At 48.0% G+C, this 24076-nt stretch overlaps 1 protein-coding gene across 1 annotated transcript; it reads right to left on the minus strand.

The window, feature by feature from the left end:
• Positions 1 to 356: 356 nt before the first annotated feature.
• LOC142574164 (membrane metallo-endopeptidase-like 1) lies at positions 357 to 23819 on the minus strand. Its single transcript, XM_075683317.1, has 3 exons — positions 23610 to 23819; positions 18209 to 18355; positions 357 to 890 (listed from the first exon to the last, which is right to left on the minus strand). The coding sequence occupies exons 1-3, from the start codon at positions 23766 to 23768 to the stop codon at positions 549 to 551; spliced, it is 648 nt and encodes a 215-aa protein (XP_075539432.1). The 5' UTR covers positions 23769 to 23819; the 3' UTR covers positions 357 to 548.
• Positions 23820 to 24076: the final 257 nt, after the last annotated feature.

Below are 24076 nucleotides of genomic sequence, written 5' to 3' on the forward strand. Positions count from 1 at the left end.
ACGTCAAAAGCCGAGTTTGTAAGCAAAAAAAAAACCACAAGAACTGTTACGTTTGCACTTTCTTACAGAATTAACTAAGTCTGTTTGCATAGCTTGCTGGTTGGAAACTTTAACGTGAACAGGACAGATCAATCACATTATTTATATAACGCATTTCACTCAAGCCAACCGAGCACTGCACAGATGGCTGCACAATTCCTGGAGGCACGGCGCATTGTAAACAAAGACGAAGTAACATGAAGCTGCAGCACTGGTAATGTCAGCGCTATTAAATTAGGTCATGTTCTATAAACTTTACTTAAACAGTGGCTATTTGCCTACCTATTTCCTAACTGCAGAATACGCGCTGAGGATGGCGTAACAAGACCGCTCCTAATGAAACTTGTATTGAGTTCGTTAGTACACACACGTAGAATTAAAGTTCATACGAAAATTGTGCCTTCATAATACTTGAGCAACTATTATTGTGAATAACTCTAAATGTAACTATACGTAGTAAAGTGGAACAATCCAGTCAAAATACAGCTATGCGGCAACTTGTCAGGCGGCTACTTCCAAAAGTCGCACTTGTTGGGCGGGTTCATAGGTGTTCCACGCGCGCAGGCGAACGCGTCCGAGAACTCCACCATGTTCATCAAGGGTACTATGCAGCGGGAGCGGCCTGGAGCATAACGGAGAGATTGGGGGTGCTTGTATTCGCACCACTTGATGCAGTTACTTATGAAGAACAAGCGCTCGGCCGTCACGTTGAGGCCTGGGAGCGTGATGTGGCGCTGGAGACCCGACAGTGAAGTGTAAGCAGTGTACCCAATCCTTGTGCCGACCAAGTCGCATATATTCTCCGAGTCCAAAGTGTCGTTCACCGTCGCTTGTCGGGCAGTAATTCTTTTCTGCGAAAGGCCATGAAAGGAGATGTCACAAAATTTGAGCCTAATTTTGATGCTTTGTTGTATAATGCGCAAACTGACACGTAATCTTCATTTGATTCGTGTAGGCAACAAGGGCGTTTTTATGATGAGCCACAAATTTCGGATGCTCCTGCCAAGAGTGGATGCGAGATAAATTGAGGATTGTCTGAAGAATTATACGATAAGGAAAACCGATTTCATACATGGTAAAAGCAAGGCTGAGTCCACTGAAAAGCCTATGTCACGCTCAAAGCAAATTCCAGGAGTGATGCTTGGGTCGACATATGCAGATATATGCATCAAAAAGCATTTCCTGTAGTAATTTTTTGGAGCCATTAGAGCCCTTTGAAGGCAAATAGTGTTTGTATCACAGTTGCAAGTACATTTGTGCAAAATAAGTTTTGGTATAGACAAAACTGCTATATCTGCCTAATAAGTATTTCAGGAAAATGCCACACCATGGGTCACTATGAAATCACGTTTTGCCACGCTGGTGCAGCTAAGTGTAACGTTGAAATATGTTTTCATACGTCAAATATGTCGTCTTTGGCGGAAACTTGGAGTCACAGTGCACTATGTTCTACATATAGTTGGCTTCTCACAGAGAAGTTCTCTACTTACATATTTTTGTGAAGCCGTACAATCTTCTTGAGGTGACCTACGCAATATTGTTAGGGTCTAAGAGCCTATGGGAGCTGGATGAATGCCCTCCACGTAACCCACTTAAAGGCCGGTAGTGTATGATACTACGGTATAATATGTTGGACCACAACTAGGCAAATCTTTGTTACTTGTCATTACAAAAGGAAATCTCGAACTTGTCAGTAAATATGGCAAGGAAGAACCTTTTTGAGCCGTACTTCCCAAAATTTAAACAAAACAGAAGCTAAACAAAATACCTAAATTTCAGTTTAGGGCAGAACGAATTATTGTTCCTATTTCCCAGTATTCAGATTTATGTGAAGTGTATAACAGCTGTGTCTTGCCAGTACTCACGTACGGGGCAGAAACCTGGAGGCTTACGAAAAGGGTTCTACTTAAGTTGAGGACGAGGCAACGAGCTAGGGAAAGAAGAATGATAGGTGTAACGTAAAAGGATAACAAAAGAGCAGATTGGGTGAGGAAACCAACTCGAATTAGATATCTTAGTTGAAATTAAGAAAAATAAATGGGCATGGGCAGGACATTTATTGAGGAGGGAAGATAACCGATGGTCATTAATTCTTACGGACTGGATTCCAAGGGACGGGAGGCGTAGCAGGGGGAGCCAGAAGGTTAGGTGGGCGGATGAGATGAAGTTTGCAGGGACGACATGGCCACAATTAGTAATAATATTTGGGGTTTTACGTGCCAAAACCACTTTCTGATTATGAGGCACGCCGTAGTGGAGGACTCCGGAAATTTTGACCACCTGGGGTTCTTTAACGTGCACCTAAATCTAAGCACACGGGTGTTTTCGCATTTCGCCCCCATCGAAATGCGGCCGCCGTGGCCGGGATTCGATCCCGCGACCTCGTGCTCAGCAGCCCAACACCATAGCCACTGAGCACACAATTAGTACATGAGCGGTGTTTGGGATCCGACCGCTGGTACGATCTGTTGGGAACTCGGCGCTGACGCCCGTGGTTGTACCTGGGTCGCAAGCCCCAAGGGTAGCGTTGGCCTGGCGGCCTGGGGTACAACTGGAAGCATCCGAAGGTCCCGGCAAAGCATGAGTCGACTGGTAACAACGAAACAACTTGTTTATTTTAACATCGCAAAGAGTTGGCGGTCAGGTTTGACCGTAGTAGAGAGACGGGAGAGCACTTCACTCAACAGAAGAAATCGGAGCCCCCCTCTTGGCGTCCGGGGGCAGCTGTTTTTATACTCTCGCAGTTGAGGGCAAGAAGGAACCCCTCAAAAGACGAGCACGTGTATGTACAATGGGCTAATGGTGACGCACACTGTCGTAGCGATGCCGTAGCACCATGTCGAGCACGATCTCGTAGCACCCTGTCGTGGCGCTGCCGGTCGGACACAATGACTGTAATGAGAGGATGGTCCCTGCTTTGGCATCGCCTGTTTCGGGCACAATGACTGGAACGAGATCCCTGCTTTGGCATCGCCTGTTTCGGGCACAATGACTGGAATGAGATCCCTGCTTTGGCATCGCCTGTTTCGGGCACAATGACTGGAATGCGAGGATGATCCCTAGGCGGTCGCATCGCCGCAGTCGCGCCTGGAAACACCTGGCGATGAGTGTTGCGGCGACGACGATCGGGCCAAAATGTCTGCCGCCCCGCCGCAGTCGCGCCGGCAAAACCACGTGTCGCAGGCGAAACGCAACAGACCGCCCCGCCGGGGGAAGGAGATCCCGATGGACAGGGGACTGCATCCGCTGTCCGGAGGGATGTCGCTCGATGATGCTCATAACCGAAGTCGGGCGTCCCTCGACGTTTCTTGAGCGCAGCGCACAGAGAAGGCCTCGTTCTCTTGTTCAGGTTCGCACGGGACACTGCAAAGTGACTTCGGGAGAGTTCACATTTTTGTTCTCGTTCCCGGCAAGCGTTAGAACTACGCTGAAACTCAACCGCTCAGTCAGCAAGCACGGCACAACCCTCACTAAGCCCTGCCAGGCTCTTTCCCCTTTTTATACCACTGCCTAGTTCCTTACAGTAGTCTAGCATCACTCAGAACGCGTCCACAAATTGAAAAATTGCACTAGAAAGCATATCATCACTTTGAAACACTAAACAAAAGCAATATGTTAAAAAAAAAATCCTGCCTCAGGAAGAAAAACATCAGTAACAAACAATTTTGAGGCTGATTCCTACGTTAGGGGCTTCGACTTAAGCCATCGGCGTTACCGTTGAGACTCCCCTTTTTGTAACGCACCTCAAAGGAATATTGTTGTAAAGCGAGGCTCCAGCGCAGGAGGCGGCCATTTTTGGGAGAGATGGTCTGCAGCCATTGGAGAGGGCAGTGATCCGTCTCAATGATAAACCTCGAGCCGGCTAGATAGCATGACAATTTCTGAACGGCCCACACGAGACATGCACACTCTTTCTCGGTGGCGCTATACGCCTGCTCACGACTGGTCAGCTTACGACTAGCATACAGGACGGGGTGTTCTACTTCTCCATTTTCCCGTTGGCACAGTACAACGCCCATGCCTCGCTCACTAGCATCGCACTGAACAACGAACCCTTTTGTATAGTCTGGCGATCGTAGCACAGGCTGGCTTGTTAGGGCACTCTTTAGGGCGCTAAAAGCTCTTTCCTTGGTCTCGTCCCAGACGACTGTTTGAGGCTCTGTTTTTCTTAGAGCATCCGTCAGGGGAGCCGCGATATCAGAGTACCTAGGGATGTACCTCTGATAGTAGCCGGCGACACCTAAGAACGACCGAATATCGGTCTTCGTGCGCGGTTGCGGAAAGTCTCGCACAGCGGCCACTTTTATTTCAGAGGGGCGGCGACGACCCTGACCAATCACGTGACCGAGGTAGACAACCTCGGCCTGTGCTAACTGGCACTTAGGAGCCTTGACTGTCAAGCCCGCTTCGCGCAGGCGGGTTAGCACTGCCCGCAAGTGTGTCATATGCTCAGACCAGGATGCGGAGAATATCGCTACGTCGTCTAGATACGGTAAAGCGAATTCTTGCTGTCCCCGCAACACTTTATCCATGAGGCTTGAAAAACAGTATGGCGCGTTCTTCAAACCAAAACTCAACACTTTAGGACGGAATGTTCCCATTGGTGAAATGAACGCCGCATACCTACTAGCCTCTTCTGTAAGTGGAACCTGCCAATAACCCCTGACAAGATCTAGGGTGGAAATAAACTGAGCGCTACTAACTTTCTCAAGGCGCTCCTCGATGTTAGGGATCGGATAAATTTGATCCTTAGTGATGGAATTAAGCCTGCGGTAGTCGACACAAGGACGAGGTTCCTTGCCCGGTACCTCAACTAAAATCAAAGGGGAGGTATAATCACTCTCACCTGCCTCAATAACACCGAGCTGTAGCATTTTCTTTACCTCAGCCTCCATAATATCGCTCTGGCGGGGTGACACCCGATACGCCTTGGATCGTACTGGCTCTGGGGAGGTAAGTTCAATATCATGAGTAAGTACAGAAGTCCTACCAGGCCTCTCAGAGAACAGACCTTGAAACTCTTGTAATAGCTGGTGTAGTTCGGTTTTCTGCTCGGGCGACAGCGGTGCTTTACTGATAAGGTCACTAATGACTTGACCGGTGTCTTCCCTGTTCGTCACTGAGCCTAGTCCCGGAAGCTCGACCGGAAGCTCTTCAGGAACGTTTACCATCATGCACACCACTGCTTCCCTTTGTCTATAAGGTTTGAGCAGATTACAGTGGTAAACTTGCTGTGCTTTCCGCTTTCCTGGCAGACTTACCACGTAGTTAACGTCCGACAGTTTCTGAACAATTCGTGCTGGGCCCTCCCACTGCACGTCTAGTTTGTTGTTTAGCGATGTGCGCAATATCATGACCTCATCGCCAACCTCAAAACGACGGGCCCTGGCTGTCCGATCATAATAAACCTTGGCCCTCTGCTGGGCCTTTGTCATTGCTTCACCTGACAACTCCTGTGCCCTTCTTAAGCGTTCGAGGAGCTTAAGTACGTACTCCACCACGACTGGGTCGTCGCCCCTACCTTCCCATGATTCTCGAAGCATGCGAAGCGGAGATCGAAGCGAGCGACCGTACACCAGTTCAGCTGGCGAAAACCCCGTAGCCGCATGCGGCGCGGTCCTTAAAGCAAACATCACCCCAGGCAGACACAGCTCCCAGTCAGTTCGATGTTCAAAACACAACGCTCTCAACACGCGCTTCATGACGGAGTGGAGCTTCTCAACGGAATTCGACTGTGGGTGGTACACTGAGCTGTGTAACAGCTTTACCCCACACCTTTCGAGAAAAGTTGTCGTCAAAGCGCTAGTAAACACTGTGCCCTGATCTGATTGAATTTCTGCAGGAAAACCAACTCGCGCAAATATGGACAGTAGTGCATTGACTATCTCAACTGAGCTGAGTTCTTTAAGCGGCACTGCTTCAGGGAACTTTGTCGCTGGGCAGATCACAGTCAAAATGTGTCTGTACCCCGTGGCTGTTACCGGCAGAGGTCCCGCAGTATCAATAACGAGCCGTCTAAAAGGCTCCGTAATGATAGGTACCAATTTCAACGGCGCCCTCGATTTGTCCCCTGGTTTGCCCACCCGCTGACAAGTGTCACATGTCCTCACGAAATGGTCTGCGTCCCGAAAACACCCTGGCCAATAGTACTCTTGCAAGAGACGGTCCTTAGTTTTCTTAACTCCTAGGTGTCCGGACCACGAACCCCCATGCGACAAGCGCAACAGATCCTGACGATAGCATTCAGGCACGATCAGCTGATCGAACTCCACTCCTCTTCGGTCTAGATACTTCCGGTACAGGACTCCACCTCTTTCCACAAAACGCGCAGTTTTCCTGGCGATACCTTCTTTGACATTGCAGCGCACGTTTTCCAGGCTGCCATCCTTTTTTTGCTCGGCTATCAAAGCCGACCGGCTGACTTTTAGCAACCTATCAAGTCCGTCTGACGTAGGCGCGATGAGCAAATCAGTAGATAGCTCTTCTAACTTTCCCGAATCGGGATTTTCCTCTCCAGTATCTGACGCCTTTAACGTTACAGACTCAAGTTTATTCAGTTCGGGCGTGCTCGGAATATCAGCTTGCTGCGCCTCTGACCCTTTTTCGTTGTTTGATAACGTCGGCCCCGCAACTACCGCCTTGGCAGCGAGCTCCCGAACCTTCGATCTGGTTAAGGCCTGAACACTAGCTTCACCAAACAAAAGCCCCTTCTCGCGCAGGAGGTGATCGGACCTGTTTGAAAATAGGTACGGGTACTGGGGTAGCAGCATAGATGACACTGCCGCCTCTGTCTCAAGCGCTCCGAAAGGTCCTTCAATAAGCACTTTTGCTACCGGCAGACACACGCTATGAGCTTCCACGGCTTGCTTGATCCACGCGCACTCGCCCGTGAACATATGGGGTTCTACGTAAGATGGGTGAACTACATCCATCGTAGCTGCGGAATCGCGAAGCACTCGGCACTCTTTCCCGTTCACGAAGAGGTCTCGCATGTAAGGCTCGAGAAGCTTCATGTTCTCGTCAGTGCTGCCTATTGAAAAAAACACAACTTTTGGTGTTGTTTCCGGACACTGCGCCGAAAAGTGACCCGGCTTCTGGCATGTATAACAAACGCCCGCTCGCCTCATCTCGAACCGCTTTCTGCGTTTGGCTGCCGCCGTCTCTTTACGTTTGGTCGGACTGCTTTCACTCGCATCCGCACTACGCGTGTCCCCCTTTAATCTCATGGGCGTGAACCTTGGCCTCTCAAACTTCGAGCCAAATTCACCCTTTTGACCGTCCTTAGCTCCGCGAGCTCGACGCGTCACAAACTCCTCGGCTAGCTCAGCGGCTTTAGCCACCGTACAAACGTCTGGCCTATCCAAGACCCAGTATCGCACGTTCTCCGGTAACCGACCATAAAACTGTTCTAGCCCGAAGCACTGCAGAACTTTATCGTGGTCACCAAACGCTTTCTCTTCTTTGAGCCACTCCTGCATGTTCGACATAAGCCTATACGCAAACTCTGTATATGACTCACTTCTGCCTTTCTCATTTTCCCGAAACTTCCGACGGAACGCCTCCGCAGACAGCCGGTACTTTTTTAGCAGACTCGATTTTACTTTGTCGAAATCCTCTGCCTCCTCTCTATCCAAGCGAGCGACTACGTCGGCCGCCTCGCCGGGTAACAAAGTGAGCAAGCGCTGTGGCCACGTTTCCCGAGAGAACCCCTGCTTCTCGCACGTTCGCTCAAAGTTAACCAGGAACAAACCAATGTCCTCTCCAAGCTTAAACGGCCGCATCAGGTCAGTCATTTTGAACAATACTCGTTCTCCTGCACCGTGTGCCTGACTTCCATTACGAGCGCGTTCCATCTCTACCTCAAGACGCTTCATTTCCAAAGCGTGTTGACGGTCACGCTCTTGTTGCTCTCGCTCTTTCTGTTCTTTACGTTCACGCTCTTCTTTTTCTTTCTGTTCTTTACGTTCACGCTCCTGTCTTTTTGCAGTCTCTCTCTCTTCAATGGTCTCAAGGCATTCCGACAGCTCGTCATCCTCAGCCTCTAACTCAAGAATAGCCTTTATCAGTTCCGGTTTTCTTAGTTTGTCTGAGACATCCAGACCCAACTCTCTTGCAAGCTCCAACAATTTCGGTTTGCGCAACGACTTCAAATCCATGGCTGCTCTGAATGCTGCTTTCTCTACTGCTTACTATTGTCTTGCCGCAAACTAACCCGGCAGCAACGACAACCACAATTACCAGCTCTGTTTCTGACACTAACAAAAAGCCTGGCAAAGCTCAGAAGAAGAAAGTCCCGCACTCACCAAACCTCGCAGGCAGGAATTCCGCGCAGTCGTTCCGCTGCAGGCAACCAGTCGTCACACAGGGCTCGTTGCACTGCTCCCGAATCGTCGTTGAGCTGCTCAGCATACCGTCAACTGCATCTCTTCGCTGCTGGCCTCCGTTGTCGCGATCTCACCGCTGGCAGACAGTTGTTTGAAGTCGGAGGCGATCCCACCGCTGCCACCAGATGTTTGGGATCCGACCGCTGGTACGATCTGTTGGGAACTCGGCGCTGACGCCCGTGGTTGTACCTGGGTCGCAAGCCCCAAGGGTAGCGTTGGCCTGGCGGCCTGGGGTACAACTGGAAGCATCCGAAGGTCCCGGCAAAGCATGAGTCGACTGGTAACAACGAAACAACTTGTTTATTTTAACATCGCAAAGAGTTGGCGGTCAGGTTTGACCGTAGTAGAGAGACGGGAGAGCACTTCACTCAACAGAAGAAATCGGAGCCCCCCTCTTGGCGTCCGGGGGCAGCTGTTTTTATACTCTCGCAGTTGAGGGCAAGAAGGAACCCCTCAAAAGACGAGCACGTGTATGTACAATGGGCTAATGGTGACGCACACTGTCGTAGCGATGCCGTAGCACCATGTCGAGCACGATCTCGTAGCACCCTGTCGTGGCGCTGCCGGTCGGACACAATGACTGTAATGAGAGGATGGTCCCTGCTTTGGCATCGCCTGTTTCGGGCACAATGACTGGAACGAGATCCCTGCTTTGGCATCGCCTGTTTCGGGCACAATGACTGGAATGAGATCCCTGCTTTGGCATCGCCTGTTTCGGGCACAATGACTGGAATGCGAGGATGATCCCTAGGCGGTCGCATCGCCGCAGTCGCGCCTGGAAACACCTGGCGATGAGTGTTGCGGCGACGACGATCGGGCCAAAATGTCTGCCGCCCCGCCGCAGTCGCGCCGGCAAAACCACGTGTCGCAGGCGAAACGCAACAGCGGGTTAGTTGGAGAAGTATGGGAGAGGCCTTTGCCCTGCAGTGGGCGTAACCAGGCTGATGATGATGATGAGATTTATGTGCCCCGTGGACAGACTGTCATTGGATGGGTAACTCTCATCAGATTGCTCAATGTGGCATTGTCTGTGGCGATACACAATATCTCACACTTGAATCTCAATTGCTTTCGACTTGCAGGCTTACCTTCCAAGTCTACCACCGAATTCACGTTGCCTTGAAAGACACTTGGTGTTACCACAAGGAACGATGTTGTCTTGAGCTCTCTTCAAAACAAAGTCCTCTATTTCATTTTCATGGCGTCGATTTTTCACATTGGAGTTGCAGATCAAGCCAAGCTGTTTACTGCATCACACAAGCCTAATGCACTTCAACAAACTGTGAGTAAAGATAAAAGCCACGGGACACGACACTCGCCGTGATGCACATCACCCTGAGAGGAACTTTTTAACCGTTTGTATTTCACCAGAGCCTTCGCTCAGGCCGCATCCTCGGCGACATGTACCTGTCTCCCTGCAGTGTTCGACTTCGATAACAATATTGCAATTGGAAGTGCAAGTGGAAAGGCATCTAGTAACTTTCAATCCGTAAGACGCGGGTAAGTATAACACGCTTGGAAACAGCTTGATTAGGAAAATCCAGCACACTCTCTGCGAATTTCTTTCTCTCTACACGCACTCACTAAGTCTTTCTATTATGAATGAAGGCGAGCAGCCAAGCCTCCATAAAAAAGACATCAATGACCTAAATTATTCCTAGGTATGCAGGGTTCCTAGAAATTTCCCTCCTGTTCTCTCCGTTCATAACAGTGGTCTGTGAATGTACCAACATGGTGCAACATACCGCTGTACTTAACAGACATCTACATAATACGGAGCTGTAATCCCAAAACTGCACCTATGCATGAAACCCGGCCATATGCACTGCGTTTCTTGCTCATCTAAACAACTATTACCATATACCGTATATGCAAATAGTTGTATACGGTAACAACAATAAGACAACAAGACAACAATAAATGTCCTTGCCACCATTCAAAACTCCTCAGCTCCCCGTAACAAGATTAGAACGAGGATAAAAACTTGCTTCACGTAGCGCCTGGAATAAAGTTTATGCAGCATGAAAACGTTTTAGAAAATATAGACAGCGCATGTTTGTAAGGACAAGAGATTCAAATAAAAAATGAATGAAAAAGTACAATTTTAATAAATATCAACCAGGAAGCAAGTCAAAACAATAAAGCATGCAGTTCCATTCGAGCGAATCCCGGGCTTCAGATATGAACCAAGAACAGCAAAGCACTGAATCAGACAATATCAAAATTGATTTTATTGGCCACCACTAAATTCGGACACGAGACAAATAAAAGGACGAATTACTAGTGTGAAACACTATATATCACGTTGAACTGGCTGATGTATCAGAATTCATTACAATAAAATAAATGAGAATCGATTGTTCATAACTAAAACTATTCTGGAAGTGACAAACATCGGAGGAAGGCTCAAATCAGCAAGAGGTTTGCTTGAGAAAGGAGACGTATCCCGTCAAAGGAAATGCAGAATGTCATTAGCCAATAATATTTTATTTTTAAGGACACCAAAAGAAATAATATACAGTTCTCTCAGCAATATTGTAGATGCGATAAGATATTCTTGCAAAGAATCCACTAAAGTTACAATTTTAACCACATATTCATCAGTTCACAAGGAATTTGCAAGAAGGGGTAACGTTTTTAACATACCTAGTAGTTGACACTAAGGTGAAGACGCGGAGTAGGCCTACGCATGTGCAACGCATATTGCTTTAAACTCAGAATAGGAGAACGCATAGTAAAGAAAAGCAGCAACGCAAACTTTGACGGCGAAGATAAGGTTGTTTTATCATAAAAGTACATTTGCAGGCTCTGCGTGGATTCGTAACGAGAACAGTTACTGAACATTTATGCAAGAATGCTTTTCGCTCGCATAGCATTTGAACAAGCTTATGATGATGGCTTTTTTTTAGCTGTTGAAGGTACACGAGGAATGTCGCTAATATATCAAACTATTCTGCAAACACCCAAACTTCTTTAATGCAGTGTCTGTCCGTCATAAGTATTGTGGTCGTACTCTCAATATCCCAACTTCACTTGAAAGGCGTGAATGTTGGTTACCAATTCTTTTTTTTTTACCACAGAAGCTGCTATATGGACTAGAAACAAAAGATTCCTAGCTCTCTCGCAATAGAGAGTAGATGTACGCATGCAACGGGAACCGGCAGCGCAGATTGGTTGGAAATTGTACTAGCCACGATCTTCAAACGGGTGCAGTGCGTGTTCGCAACGGCACAACCTATCACACGACACCGCAGCACACCACATCACGCCTTACTGTGCACTGGTACATGTGGATGCTCCGGAGGTATAACAAGAAAACCGATTGAAGGCGATGCGGCAGATAGCAAAAGAGGCCAGGGAAACAGAGCGCGCTGACCAACAAGAAGAAAATCGTCTGAAGGAGGCGCCACGCAGCGTGGCGCCATCTCTCGAGACAACGCAAAAAAAAAAAACATGTGCCGCGCAGCTCAGGGACCGCCGGGGTTCACAAGAGCACAGGCAACGCTGTATGAGCACTAAAGATCACAATGAAGTGTATGGTGGCCTGTATCTGTCGTTTGAATGCCGCTGTTCGAAATGACAGCTAAACCTTTAGCCTACTAGAAGTGACAGACAGCTTGCGTGATATTTTGAACAGACACTAAGAAGAACTCGCTAGCAATATTTTTTTTAACTTGTTTGGGAAGTCAATAGCGTATGGAATGGGGTCCTGTCCAAAAAGTCGATGGCCAGAGACGGTATTTTCTTACATTTTGACTGGTCGCTCCGATAATCTCGTTTTGTTCTCCCAACTTCCTGATGTTCCCGTTTGAGTGCAGGGTAAGGGAACTCGCTTATGAGACAAAGTCACTCGAAGGTCACTGATAGCGCGAGCTAAAAGCATTTCATGCTTAATATTGCACAGCGAACATTAAGTTGGTGTTCTTCGAAAGCAGAAGGAGCCTACGCATTTTGAAATACTCGCTTTCCAACAGAGTGGCTAATTGCTGTTTATTTTTCGCCACCCGGGGTAGCGGTTCTCGTATATTTTCATTGACTGAAACTGCGCTAAAGTGCGCGAAATAACTACATATTGCGCACTATTCCAGGTAACTTCGTAAATTCCAGGTGATAACTCGTGCGACGCTGCAAACTGTCATTCTGGAACGCAGTAAACTCGAGGACGCTCCAACTTCACGTCGCCTACACTGAGAGCGAAAACATTACAGCGCACACCGTCGTGTCATAAGAGCGGCATGTATTTCAAAAGAGTAAGGTGGGCTAATGTTCAGGCTATGTTGCCCTTGAGTGCTCGAACACATTTCCTGCAGCGTTATATGGCGAATCCGCGTTTTGTCTGCAGTAACCACCAAACAAATCTATGTTACAAGATAATAATTTAGGCGCCATCACTGTGGCGTAGCTACAGGTCCCAACATTGCGAATGCACTCTGCTGTCTTCAATTTAGAATGGCGACTAATTGCCGCTCCGTTAGTCGGTTATTTGGTTTTTCTTGCCTGCATTCACTATTCTTTACAAATGCCGTAATATAGCGCGCTAAGCCATGCCCTCGGGTAGCGAACTCCCGAGTGGACGAAGTCGGGAAGGAAGCAGTGGGGGCCACGGGCACCTGGCCACGTTTTTACAGGCAACAATTTTTACGTGCAACAAAGTTCAAAACTTTTGTCGCAACGTGTATCCATTTACAACACGACAAGTACAGTATAGTAGCCTAACTGACACGGCTCCCTAGGCGGATCTAAATACTGCGAACGGATTGGGCCTAAATAGCACCAGAACGACGACAAATACGAAACCGCCTTTTGGTTCCTGAGTATGCAGTAAAGACTTTGCAACAGAAGACAAAGAAAAGAATTTCGAAATGAACTTCCAGGCATTATATATAGCGAATTTGTTCACTTTATTGCTTTGCCGCAGAAAAAGAAAGTTGGGATATTCCATCATACCGGCTGGGTCAAGTGGGGACACGAGACATTTAGTATAAAATCCAGACTGTTCCAATAAATTCGGGACGGTTGGCAAGCTGAACATCATCAGGACGTAACTTACGTATCAGAGGAGCAGCGCGCATGCGTATCACGGTAAAAAGCCAGGGGCCAAAAGAATTCCAGTCGCGAAAGGTAGAATTCCAGTCGCGAATAGCGCCGAACGCGAGCTTTCCGTGCTCGCTAGTATGTACAAGGCCCGTTGTTCACAACGTTTGTGTGGGATTGCCCACTCGCCTGCTCACCCCAAGCTGGCACCATTTAACGAAGCACTATGCTCTTGAAAACGACTTCATGTCAAAACGTCGGAGGTTTCCTAGCAGCAGAGATCTAAAACAGGGGCTCTATAGGCGAACAAATGATAGCAGTACCCAAAGGGGAAAAAATGTGTGCAGTTCTGCTGCAGACATTTTGTGGCACCTGCTGCAGCAGCAGGTGCCGCAAAGTACACCGACCCCGCAAGGGGAGCAGTCGGTTCGCTCAGTCAAACGCAGGGCCCCTCCCCTGACGGAGGAGGGAAACCCGGTGGAACCCGAGTCCAGTAGCATCCTATTGGGAATTAAGCAGTCGATTAGCTCTTTGCAGCTAATGGTCCAGCAACTAGCAGAAAGCATGGTAGCGCTCGCGGCAAGAGTGACGCGTATCGAAGCACACGTGGCGCCTGGAGGTGCTAAACAAATCCAAGGCATCAATCATGGCGAACAACTCTACTAGAGAGCTGGTAGTGTGGCCGCAGAATTGCGCTAGCTTCAAAAAGCGCGAGGCTCCGCTGCTACAGTTCGTTGCCTCACAGGCGGAAAGATCGCACGTCATAATCTCACAAGCAACTTTGGGTAGCGAGGCGACCCTGCCCGGCTACCGGGTCGCCTCGTCGAAATACGATCAGGGTAAGTGCGGAGTGGCGACCCTCGTCGCGAATAAATGCTCTTTCCAGGAACGAGATTTGAAATTAGGCAACACGATAGCGGAGGTAACCGTGATCGAAATCATACCGAACAGTTGGCTTAAAAACAGCGTATTCGTAGTGAACGTGTACAGCCTGCCCTCTGACCTCAGACAGTCGTTCACATCGATAATAACGAAGGAGGCCTCAATGGCCAGGGGGGCCCCAACAATAGTGGCAGGAGATTTTAACGCGCCCTACGGAGCTTGGGGTTACGCAAGGCCAGTGCCTAAGGGAGAGCGGCTATTGGAGGCAGTCATTACGTGCTCGCTAGAGCTGGTGACGGACCCCCGCTATCCGACTCGACTAGGCACGTCGGTGGCGCGGGACACGACGCACGACCTGACCTTCGTCAAGAACGTGCGAGGGGCAGAGTGCCGCAACCTGCACGAGTACCTCGGCAGCGACCACTACATACTGGCGGTCACGATCCCCATCAGGGCGGCACCACCGAGAGAATTTAAGGTCACCGACTGGGACGCCTTCCGCAAGATAAGGAAGAAAGACACAAGCGAATACGCGGATCTAGACAGTCTTTTTAGAAGCCTCAAAGAGGACGTTAGCACCGCGACGAGGGTTGTCCAAACTGAACTGAACGTGGAAAGGATGGACGCGAGATTGGCACACCTATTAGAGGCAAAGAATTCCATCACAGTCAGGTGGAAAACGCAAAGACTGAATCGCAGAGTGCGAAAGAAAGTACGGCACTAAACCGCGAACTCGAAGCGCACTCGATCGAGCTTTCCAAGCAACAGTGGAACAAGGTGTGCGCGTCGGTAGACGGACAAATGAGAACCGGGCGCAAATGGAACCTCCTAAAGCAACTGCTAGACGACAGGCAATCCAAAGGCAATCAGAGATTGGCAATCGATAGGATTTTGCAAAAGCAAAAGGAGCAGGGCAAAACGGAAAGCGAGTTCCTAAAGCAGCTGGCGGAGGCGTATCTCCCACTGGGCCCGTCAGGCGACGGCGACTATCCACAATGCGCCGGGGCAGAGGCCGGAGAACTCGACGCGCCCTTCACGGAATCGGAAATTTGGATGCCTTACAAGGCCTCAACGAACGCTCCTCTACAGGCCCGGACGGGGTCTCGAACAAACTGTCGAGGAACCTAGACGGAAAGTTGGTCGAGAAGCTCACCGAAGAAATCAAGTGTGGGAAACGGGACAAGTACCAGAGGTCTGGAAAGAGGCCTCGGTCATACTAATACCGAAATCCGGTAAACTACTTGCGGCGGAGAACATGCGGCCAATATCGCTCACCTCGTGCGTAGGCACGACGGCCAAACATGCCATACATAACCGAGTATTGCGGTACATAGAGAGAGAGGGTCTCTTCCCACATAACATGATGGGCTTCAGACCGGGCCTCTCCACACAGGACGTAATGTTACTACTCAAGAAGCATATAATTGACGGCTTGACCGGAGACACCAGAGACAACAGCGGCATACTGCCCCTGGACCTAACGAAAGCGTTCGACACGGTCAAACACAGATTTCTAATGGAAACGATCTCGGTGATCGGGCTCGGCCGGAAATTCCCGTCTTACATAGGCTCCTTCCTCAGAGACAGGAAAGCCACCATCAAAATAGGACAGGCCACGTCCGATTGCTACACGCTGGGCGCGAGGGGCACCCCACAAGGGGCGGTTCTCTCCCTACTATTATTCAATCTGGCAATGAAAAGACTCTCGGACCGGCTGACGAGAGTGACCAACGTCAATCACACCCTGTACGCAGACGATATTACGGTGTGATGCCCGGGAGGGTCCGACTCAGAAGTCGAGCGGGCTCTTCAAGAGGCGCTGGACACAACGGAAGAGTACCTGAAGGAAACGGGACTCTGTCTGTCACCCAGCAAATCGGAACTGTAGCTGTACAGGCCCTCGAAACAAGGCATGAGGAATTTGACGCCGATCGATCAAATACCGATCAAATTACACGCGAGTGCCGGCCAGCCGATTCCCAGAGTGGACACTATAACAATCCTGGGGCTGCTAATTGAGGCTAAAGGCGGTAACACACAAACTGTCATGAAACTCACGTCCAAGACGGAGAACATGCTCCGGCTGATCCTCAGGGTGACGAACCGCAGGGGAGCACTCAGCGAGAGCAATCTCATCAGACTTTACCACGCCTTCCTCATGAGTCACGTAAATTACGTGACTCATGAGAGACGCAGCCAAGACAGAGACACTGATGCGCAAGAGCATCAAAAGGGTGCTAGGTCTTCCGATCACTACAAGCACGGAGCGGCTCGATCGGTTAGGGTCCACAATTCACTATCAGAAATCATCAAAGCGCAGACCAAGGCACAGGTCGTGCGGCTGTAGACCACCAGGGCCGGCAGGCACATCCTAGAAGAAGCAGGGATAAATGCCGAGGCAGAGTGCAACGCACGCCAATTGCGCTCAGCGCGGCGGTCAGGGGCACTTTCAAGGTAGAACCGCTTCCGAGAAACGTCCACCCGCAATTCAACGAGGGGCGCCGAAAGGCGAGGGCCCGAGCACTGCTGAAATCGACCGCCAACTGCCCGGGACTGGCGGCATTTGTAGACGCGGCCCAATACGGGCGCAGCGACTGGTACGCAGCCGTCTCGATACGCTGGGATGGCACGATAATTAACGCAGCATCGGTCAAGGGGGTAACGTCCGAAGTGGCCGAACAGGTGGCAATAGCCATGGCAATAAGAGACCCCGAACGTCCTTACGTCTACACAGATTCGCGATCGGCGGCAAGAGCATTCGCCTCGGGCTCGATATCCCGGGAAGCGGCGGCCGTCCTGGGCAGTGAGGGAGCCGCGGGTCAGCACATCGTCAAATGGTTTCCAGCCCACATGGGGGTCGACGAGCACCCCGAATTTCTCAACGTCAACAAGGTGGCGCACGGACGCGCGCGAGGACTCACTCACCTCGGCGATCGTGGCGAGCGAAGTGGCGGGGAGGGAGGGGAGCACCGAGACCCCCTGCTCACCTTCAACGAAATAACAACACACTATCAGTTGTCGAGGAGGACCTTCCCACTCCCCACGCTAAACTCACTAGACCACAGTTATCGATATTCAGAATGCTTCGGACAGGGTCGTTCCCATCGAGAGGCAGACTGAGCCGTTATTCAGCAGAAGTAGAGCCGCAATGTCCGGATAGTGGCGAATCGCACTACTCGCTAGCGCACATGCTCTGGCAATGCTCCGCGTTAAGCGGCACCGTGTTCACTAAAGAAGAACACTGGGTGGACGCCCTGCAAAGCGACGACCACCAGACCCAGCTCGGGGCCGTCCACAAGGCTCACGAAAGGGCGGAGGCTCACGGCCTTCCCGTCCCAACGGGGGTGCGGCCTGCGACGCCTGCCGGCCACTAAACCAAGAGTGGGTGGGGAGGGGTTCCTCAGGACGCAATAAAGTTAGTTCCTCCTCCTCTGCTGCAGAGTTTCAAATAACGTAAACTATCTGCCCAAAATATTTATCGTTCAGTTACTAATAGCTTCCGTAAAAATAGCTTGCACGTGATGTCACGTATGCATTTTTTTCACTGTGTTGGCACTCAAACGCGTCAGTTAGGATGACGTCATTCTAGACCATCTACAGCTAGACAATGATCGTGCGGCGCCATGAAATACTTGGAATATTCCCATGACACTTGCGAGTTGGTTCCTTTGCTTTCAGATGGCTGTTTCCCATTTGACCTCAACTACCGTCTAATGGGCTCGCAAAAGAATACTTATTTCATAATATATTCTTTCTGACCATGAGTCACGCCAGTGTATCTAATTACAATTGAGCAAAAAGAATGAAATGTAATATATTGCTCTGAACTGCAGTCTCTTTATGCCCGGAACAAATACGAATGTACTCACTGCAGCTGTGTGGGAGTTACGCAGGCAGTGCGCCTTTTCCGCGTACTTCGTCGTAAATTCCCGCGTCCCCCACTGTCGCTCCTGGTTGTTGTCGTCATACTGCCTGCCAGAGACGTCGTAGCCATGCATCATCTCGTGGCCAAGTAGCTGTGATATAAGTGCATTCGCAAATAAAAAGCACGTACAATTCTCATATGACAACGAAGGAGAAAACTCGAAAATGGTAAACAATATTGTGGCATATAGCTTGAAAATTCGGATTTTCTGCCCTACTCAGCTCAACGTATCCATTTTCGTTATTCTTCTCTGCTTAGATTTGTTTCTATGTTGCTTTCTTTTTTTTTTCGTGTCCTAAGTACCTGGTCTCGGACCTTTCATGTTATACGCGTGATGCATTACGTTTGTGCCAGTATAGGGCTGCAGTTCTCATAGAGGAGGGCTCAGCGTTGTGAACTTTGGAAATGCATGCAGAACATTTTGAAATGATTGCAACTGACGCGGAACCCATAATGCCACCATTTAACTCTTTCATTACCGGCCCCCCCAAAAAATGATCTATTTCTTTGAAAGCTTATCGACACGTCCTTAAACAATGCCTTCGGAAATCTTCCACGAGTAACACTGCACCGTATCAAATGACAACTGCACACATACTATTGGGCAGATTTTACAACGTTCGCCACAATGGAGAGTTTCTAAAAATAAAACTTTGGCAGGCAGTATAGAAATTAGCCTCCACTGCTCTAAACACTTCTCCAAACAAACCGCGCAAAGCTTCCGTTTTAGTCAAGTCGACATTATTTCCAAATGACAGCAACAGTAAAGACAAAGAACTTTCAGATTCTCTAGTTGTCTAATCCCACGTCTACGAAGTCCTAATCGTGCCTGAAATATAAACACATGCTCAGTAGTGCACGTTGGTTTCATCTTTTTGTCTGACTAATATCAAGCGCAACTTATTTTTTTTTCCCGTGGGCTACTTTTAACGATCAGCGTTTCGCCAACATATGTACAGTTCATTACGAACAATCCTTCACGTCATGTGGACTTTTCACTCACAGAAGTGCACGCAGTTTATTTCAGACCGACCTGCGGTAGAAGCTTTACTAGCAGTTTAATCTATTGCTTTGGTAACCTTGAATGTGAAATATTGTGCACTGTAAATATAATACGATACACTGCACAATATATGTACAATAACACAGCATTACTGTTCAGTATTGCGCAATTACTGTATATGGACATGTTGGCTCCAGCGCCATTTTCTGCACAAAAGGGCTGACTAAACCTAAATGTCAAGTACGAGGAAGCATCTGCATGCTACCTTACCTGACAATCATTGCCTCTATGCCTTAAAAATGCGGTGACAAGGATGGAGGTGTTTGGCTGCAATGAGTATAGGCAAATGCACGAGGCACAATGCGCGATTTTTCGTTTTCACATTTGCAAAGCCACCGCTTTCCCGCATAGCATATCATCGCTTTGACTAATATTCACACCACCAAATCTGCCAAATATATATTTTTTTAGTGGCCTAACTTACAGAAGTTGGAACCTGGAAATAAGGCTCACAATGAGTACACTACATATTTTTTATTGTTTGTACTTATACTAAAAATAGCAAATTATTGTTTTAATCGTGCCTCTTGACTTGTCTGGTAGGGTTTAACTTCAGAATTCTCAAAAATTCTCAAAGGAATTATTTCTGTTTAAGTTCCATTCGAAAGAAACTCGTCAGGATATAACTCGATGCATCACGGTATACGTTGCGATATGACTTAAATGTAGAAAAAGCTAAAAAAATGTCAACATTTCTAGCGCAACGGAAAAAGTTAAGCCTTTCAGTTAAGATTAATGATGGACTGTCAGTGAATGCGTCAGTTATATCAACTTAATTTTAAGAGGCTCTGGATCAATCGAAACGTTCTAAGCACGGTAGGATGGTAAATTGTTTACGGGTAGATCCTAGTATATAGGTACAGACTAATTACCTATCGATTTATTTTAGTATCAAATGGTTCCAGTAGTCCACTAATAGAATTCATTCACCAGACCAAAGCCCATTCAAAACTTTTCGTTCACAGCAGGCTATGTTAGACCGGGAAAAGAGAATATTTTGTCATTAATGAAGGAAGCAGGTGCGTCAAGCATGCAGTCAGCGATGTAGGGTGGTGTAACATTAAGCAAGTTTTGAAAATAAATGGAACCAAGTTGAGTACGTGGTGGGTTCAGTTTATCCGAAGCTTAATGTGCGTTTTCCTTTAGCTCGTCACTACAAGAAATAAATGGGAAAAGAGATTGCCGTACAAGAGCACGGTGTGCGCCGTGAATGTAGAGCTGGAAAGCCTGCACCAGATGGGTCTCACCCAGTGCCCCTGGCTAAGTGTGACGCGCCTGCGATGCGGTGGGCGTCTGTGCTACGCGTCTCGCGATGACAGATGCGGAGGCAGGGCGGATATATGACCATGTCGTACAAAAGCGTACGTTGCGGAAATTTTAAGCTCTGCGTCGACGTCACACGGTTGGCACATAACCTTCTGGCACGGACACTGAAAGAAGTTGATTTCGCTTTTAAGAATGTGCACATGCAAACACTGCGGAATTCTGAATTTGAAAACAGGGTTATACTTCCAATAATAATAAATGAAAAAAAAGTCGCTTATTCAAGCAAAAAATCAACTATGCTTAAAAACAAAGAGGAAGGACCCGCTAAGCGTGATCTAGCCGCATTGCGTTACGTACAACGAAGCCAGCATTTTCTGCAGCCCACGACACCCGGGTGGATCTCGAACTCCTAATGTAGTACTACCCACTATATTCTTGTCCCTGACAAGGTCACCTTGCTTCTCGCTCAACACAATGGCAACCAGCTTGCCTTGGACACTATCGGGGCACAGAACCGCTGCGACTACCAACTTAGTAAGGTGGTCGCTGCACGAATTATTGAATGAACCTAAGGCCCCAGCCACTGAGAGCAGCCTTCTTGGTCTCGGGCGTGCGATCGCACTCATCAACCCCCACGATGAAGATTGATAAATCACCCCCATCGCCACTGTCCCCCGTCCAATCTTAGCATCTTGCCAAACCAATTCACTGCAGCTCTTAAGGGCAGAAAATTTGAATACAGACGTGTAAACAACAACGCTTTGTGCGCGTATCGTGTGGCAGAGGCGTACTCAATTACAGACACGTAAGGTTATGCGCAAGAGTACAGAGACACGTACACCGTGCTCAGTTTGGACGGGCCTTAATCTAGATAAATAACGATCGACAATTCAGGTCACATGAAATAGTGACGCAACTCAGGCGGGACAAACCGTGCTGCTAGCACCTCGTCTGCGGTGTGCTTGTGTGCGGCATTATTATACGGAACGTAGTCATGTCACACCGCTAGTCCGCAGAATTCCTTCGTGTTGCGAATACATCTTTGAACAAGGCGTTGACTGGCAGCCGCATGGTCTGTGGTCTGATGCACGCCTGCCGACACTCCTGACCGCTATCACGCTCACCAAAACGTAGTTCACTTCACTAGGCACGCGTGCTTGCGAAAAACTGGGCCCTTGTTCACGAAAAGCTCTCTCTCTAGAATTCCTAATAGCAAATTGCACCAAATCCAAGGGTTAGAGATGTCATTAGAGAAGGCAGATTTCGCTAATAGGCAATTAGCACTTACGGGGAAAGCTTTGCAAATAAGGTCCCAGTCCTATCAGGCCCCAACTTCTTGTACCACGGCTACCTGATTGCAGCCGACAGCCCGTGCTAATGCGTAATGTAAGTTGTCCTCTCGGATATGCGAAAATGAAAAGCTACTAGAGAAATATCTTATAAATTGCAAAACAATTAGGCGGTCGAATTAACAAAGCTTTTCATTTGTAACTGTCTTTGCCAGTAGATGGTCGCTTCGCTAATTGTATGTCCAGCTTGATGATTGGCTCGAAATTGCTCTTACGAACAATCGAAGGACATGCTCATTTGTAAATGTACGCCAAGTTTTTTTTTTTTGTTGTAATAAAAAATACGAGTAAAAGCGACAGACGCAATACGCAGTAAGACATATCTTTACCATGCAGCTTTCATAAAAATCTGTGCAATTTGCACAAAATGAAGTGTTTATTACTAAAGGGCCAATCAATTTCGCACCATACTCAACGATATTCCTGTGTTTCTCGGTGGGTTCACTATCAAATTATTGAAAGAGAAATATTTACCGCTTTATTTATTCATTTATTTATTTATTTATTTGCGATGCATCATATGTTGCCCATTCTCAGGGTCTCAGTTTTTTTTTTTTTTTGTAGAGAGACGCGCAGCTGAATTAATTTGGTGAGATGCAAGGTTGCCCTGGTAAAGTTTATTTATGCTTTCTTAGTCGATGAAAGACAAGTGGTCGAGTTTTGAGAGTGGAAGAGCTTGTAAGCCTGCAACTCACTTTCGTAAGCGCCCCATCGCTAGCCTTCTCGGTAAATAACTTTATTTTCTGCTTGTTAATAGTTCGTAGGCTACCCGGTTGTTGTCTAATCAGTATCTAGATTATGCGCGCTTCGGCATGCTGCATCAATGTGAAAATCTTGCTTTCACCACCGATGTTTTTGCATTATTGCATTTTCTTCTGTACAGTGTAGCAGCGCCAGAATTTATCCCACAAATAGCCCACCAACTCGCGCTAAGGTTGCATCATGACGGTGGGATATACACTAAGCAGTGTTTGATGTGGCTTTCACGTAAATACCCGCGTAGTCAGAGAAATGAGCACTACGAGAACCGGTGATGTAGCTTGCCATCCCCTGCTGCCAGTGGTATCATTCATACGTAAGAGATCTCCCAATTTCCCCACCAGATGAGTGACAAAGAAATCCCTTTGCAACAAGAAAGACTCATTCAGCTAGCTGCTTTCAGTCTTTTGGGCTATTATTCATTATATTTGAAAGATGTTAGTCAACTTAATCTTTTTCGTAGTCGTGCTATCAGCCCAAAAATTGATAGGGTGCTAGTCTTCATCGCAAAAAAAAAACGAGACGTCGTTTTCAATGAACATGAAAATGTTAGTGTTAGTGCACATTTTTACTTATGCAAGATTGTGAATACGGCTAGACAATGTTCATCGCACCCATGGAATGAGATGATTGCCTGAACACCCCCTTATTATGCACATTCTTTGAATTCTCTTTCAGTAATTTACCGCCAGCGATACTTCTTTGAATTTGACTTCTGCCTACGATTTAGCTGCGGCAGAGACACCACGATTAGTTGGGTGTAGTGGGCTAGCGCGCTTAGAGAAAGCATAAAGTGTATCAGTCAGCTTCATGACGCTCTCTTATCTTTATATCTAGATAAGCGCTTACACCACTGTTCGTATTTGCTTATTTATAATCAAACGAAGGACTCCACCCTACTTGCTTACCGTCGCAAATGAACCGTAGTTGAACGCCGGCGGGCCTTCGGTGAAAAAGAAAGGGGGCTGAAGGAGACCTGTCGTGATGACTATTTTGTTATACTTGAATAGATAGTAGGCGGTCACGTCAGTCTCGTCGTAGAACCAGGTCATTTGATCGGCCCACATGTGATGACGTGAAACAGACAGTGCCTTCCTCCATGCGGTAAAAAATCCCCCATTGGACACATCCGGAACGCCCTCTGTAGCGCGAGATTTAAAAAAAATACATACAGTACTGGTAAAACAGCTGTTCACTTTATTCTAGGCTAGATGAAGATGGTGCAATCACAGTAAATAATATATGATATACTCTAGCATTATTTGTAGTGTAGGAACCGACGAAGCTACGATGACTCGTGGGAAACTTGTGTGAGCGTGCAGAGCGGAGACCAAAACTCTTGCAGAAGAGAAGTTTGCGCAATGCAGTGTCGGCA

The sequence above is a fragment of the Dermacentor variabilis genome, chromosome 3, assembly GCF_050947875.1.
Source record: "Dermacentor variabilis isolate Ectoservices chromosome 3, ASM5094787v1, whole genome shotgun sequence".
Lineage (NCBI taxonomy): Eukaryota > Metazoa > Arthropoda > Arachnida > Ixodida > Ixodidae > Dermacentor > Dermacentor variabilis.

Bases quoted from the DNA above. Each gene is read 5' to 3' on its own strand.
- LOC142574164 (XM_075683317.1), bottom strand. From the start codon at position 23,768: ATGTGGGCCGATCAAATGACCTGGTTCTACGACGAGACTGACGTGACC. The intron at 18,356-23,609 runs GTAAGCAAGTAG...CTTATATCACAG, and splicing joins ACTACGGTTCATTTGCGACG to CTACTTGGCCACGAGATGAT. The intron at 891-18,208 runs GTGAGTACATTC...GGCCTTTCGCAG, and splicing joins GTAACTCCCACACAGCTGCA to AAAAGAATTACTGCCCGACA.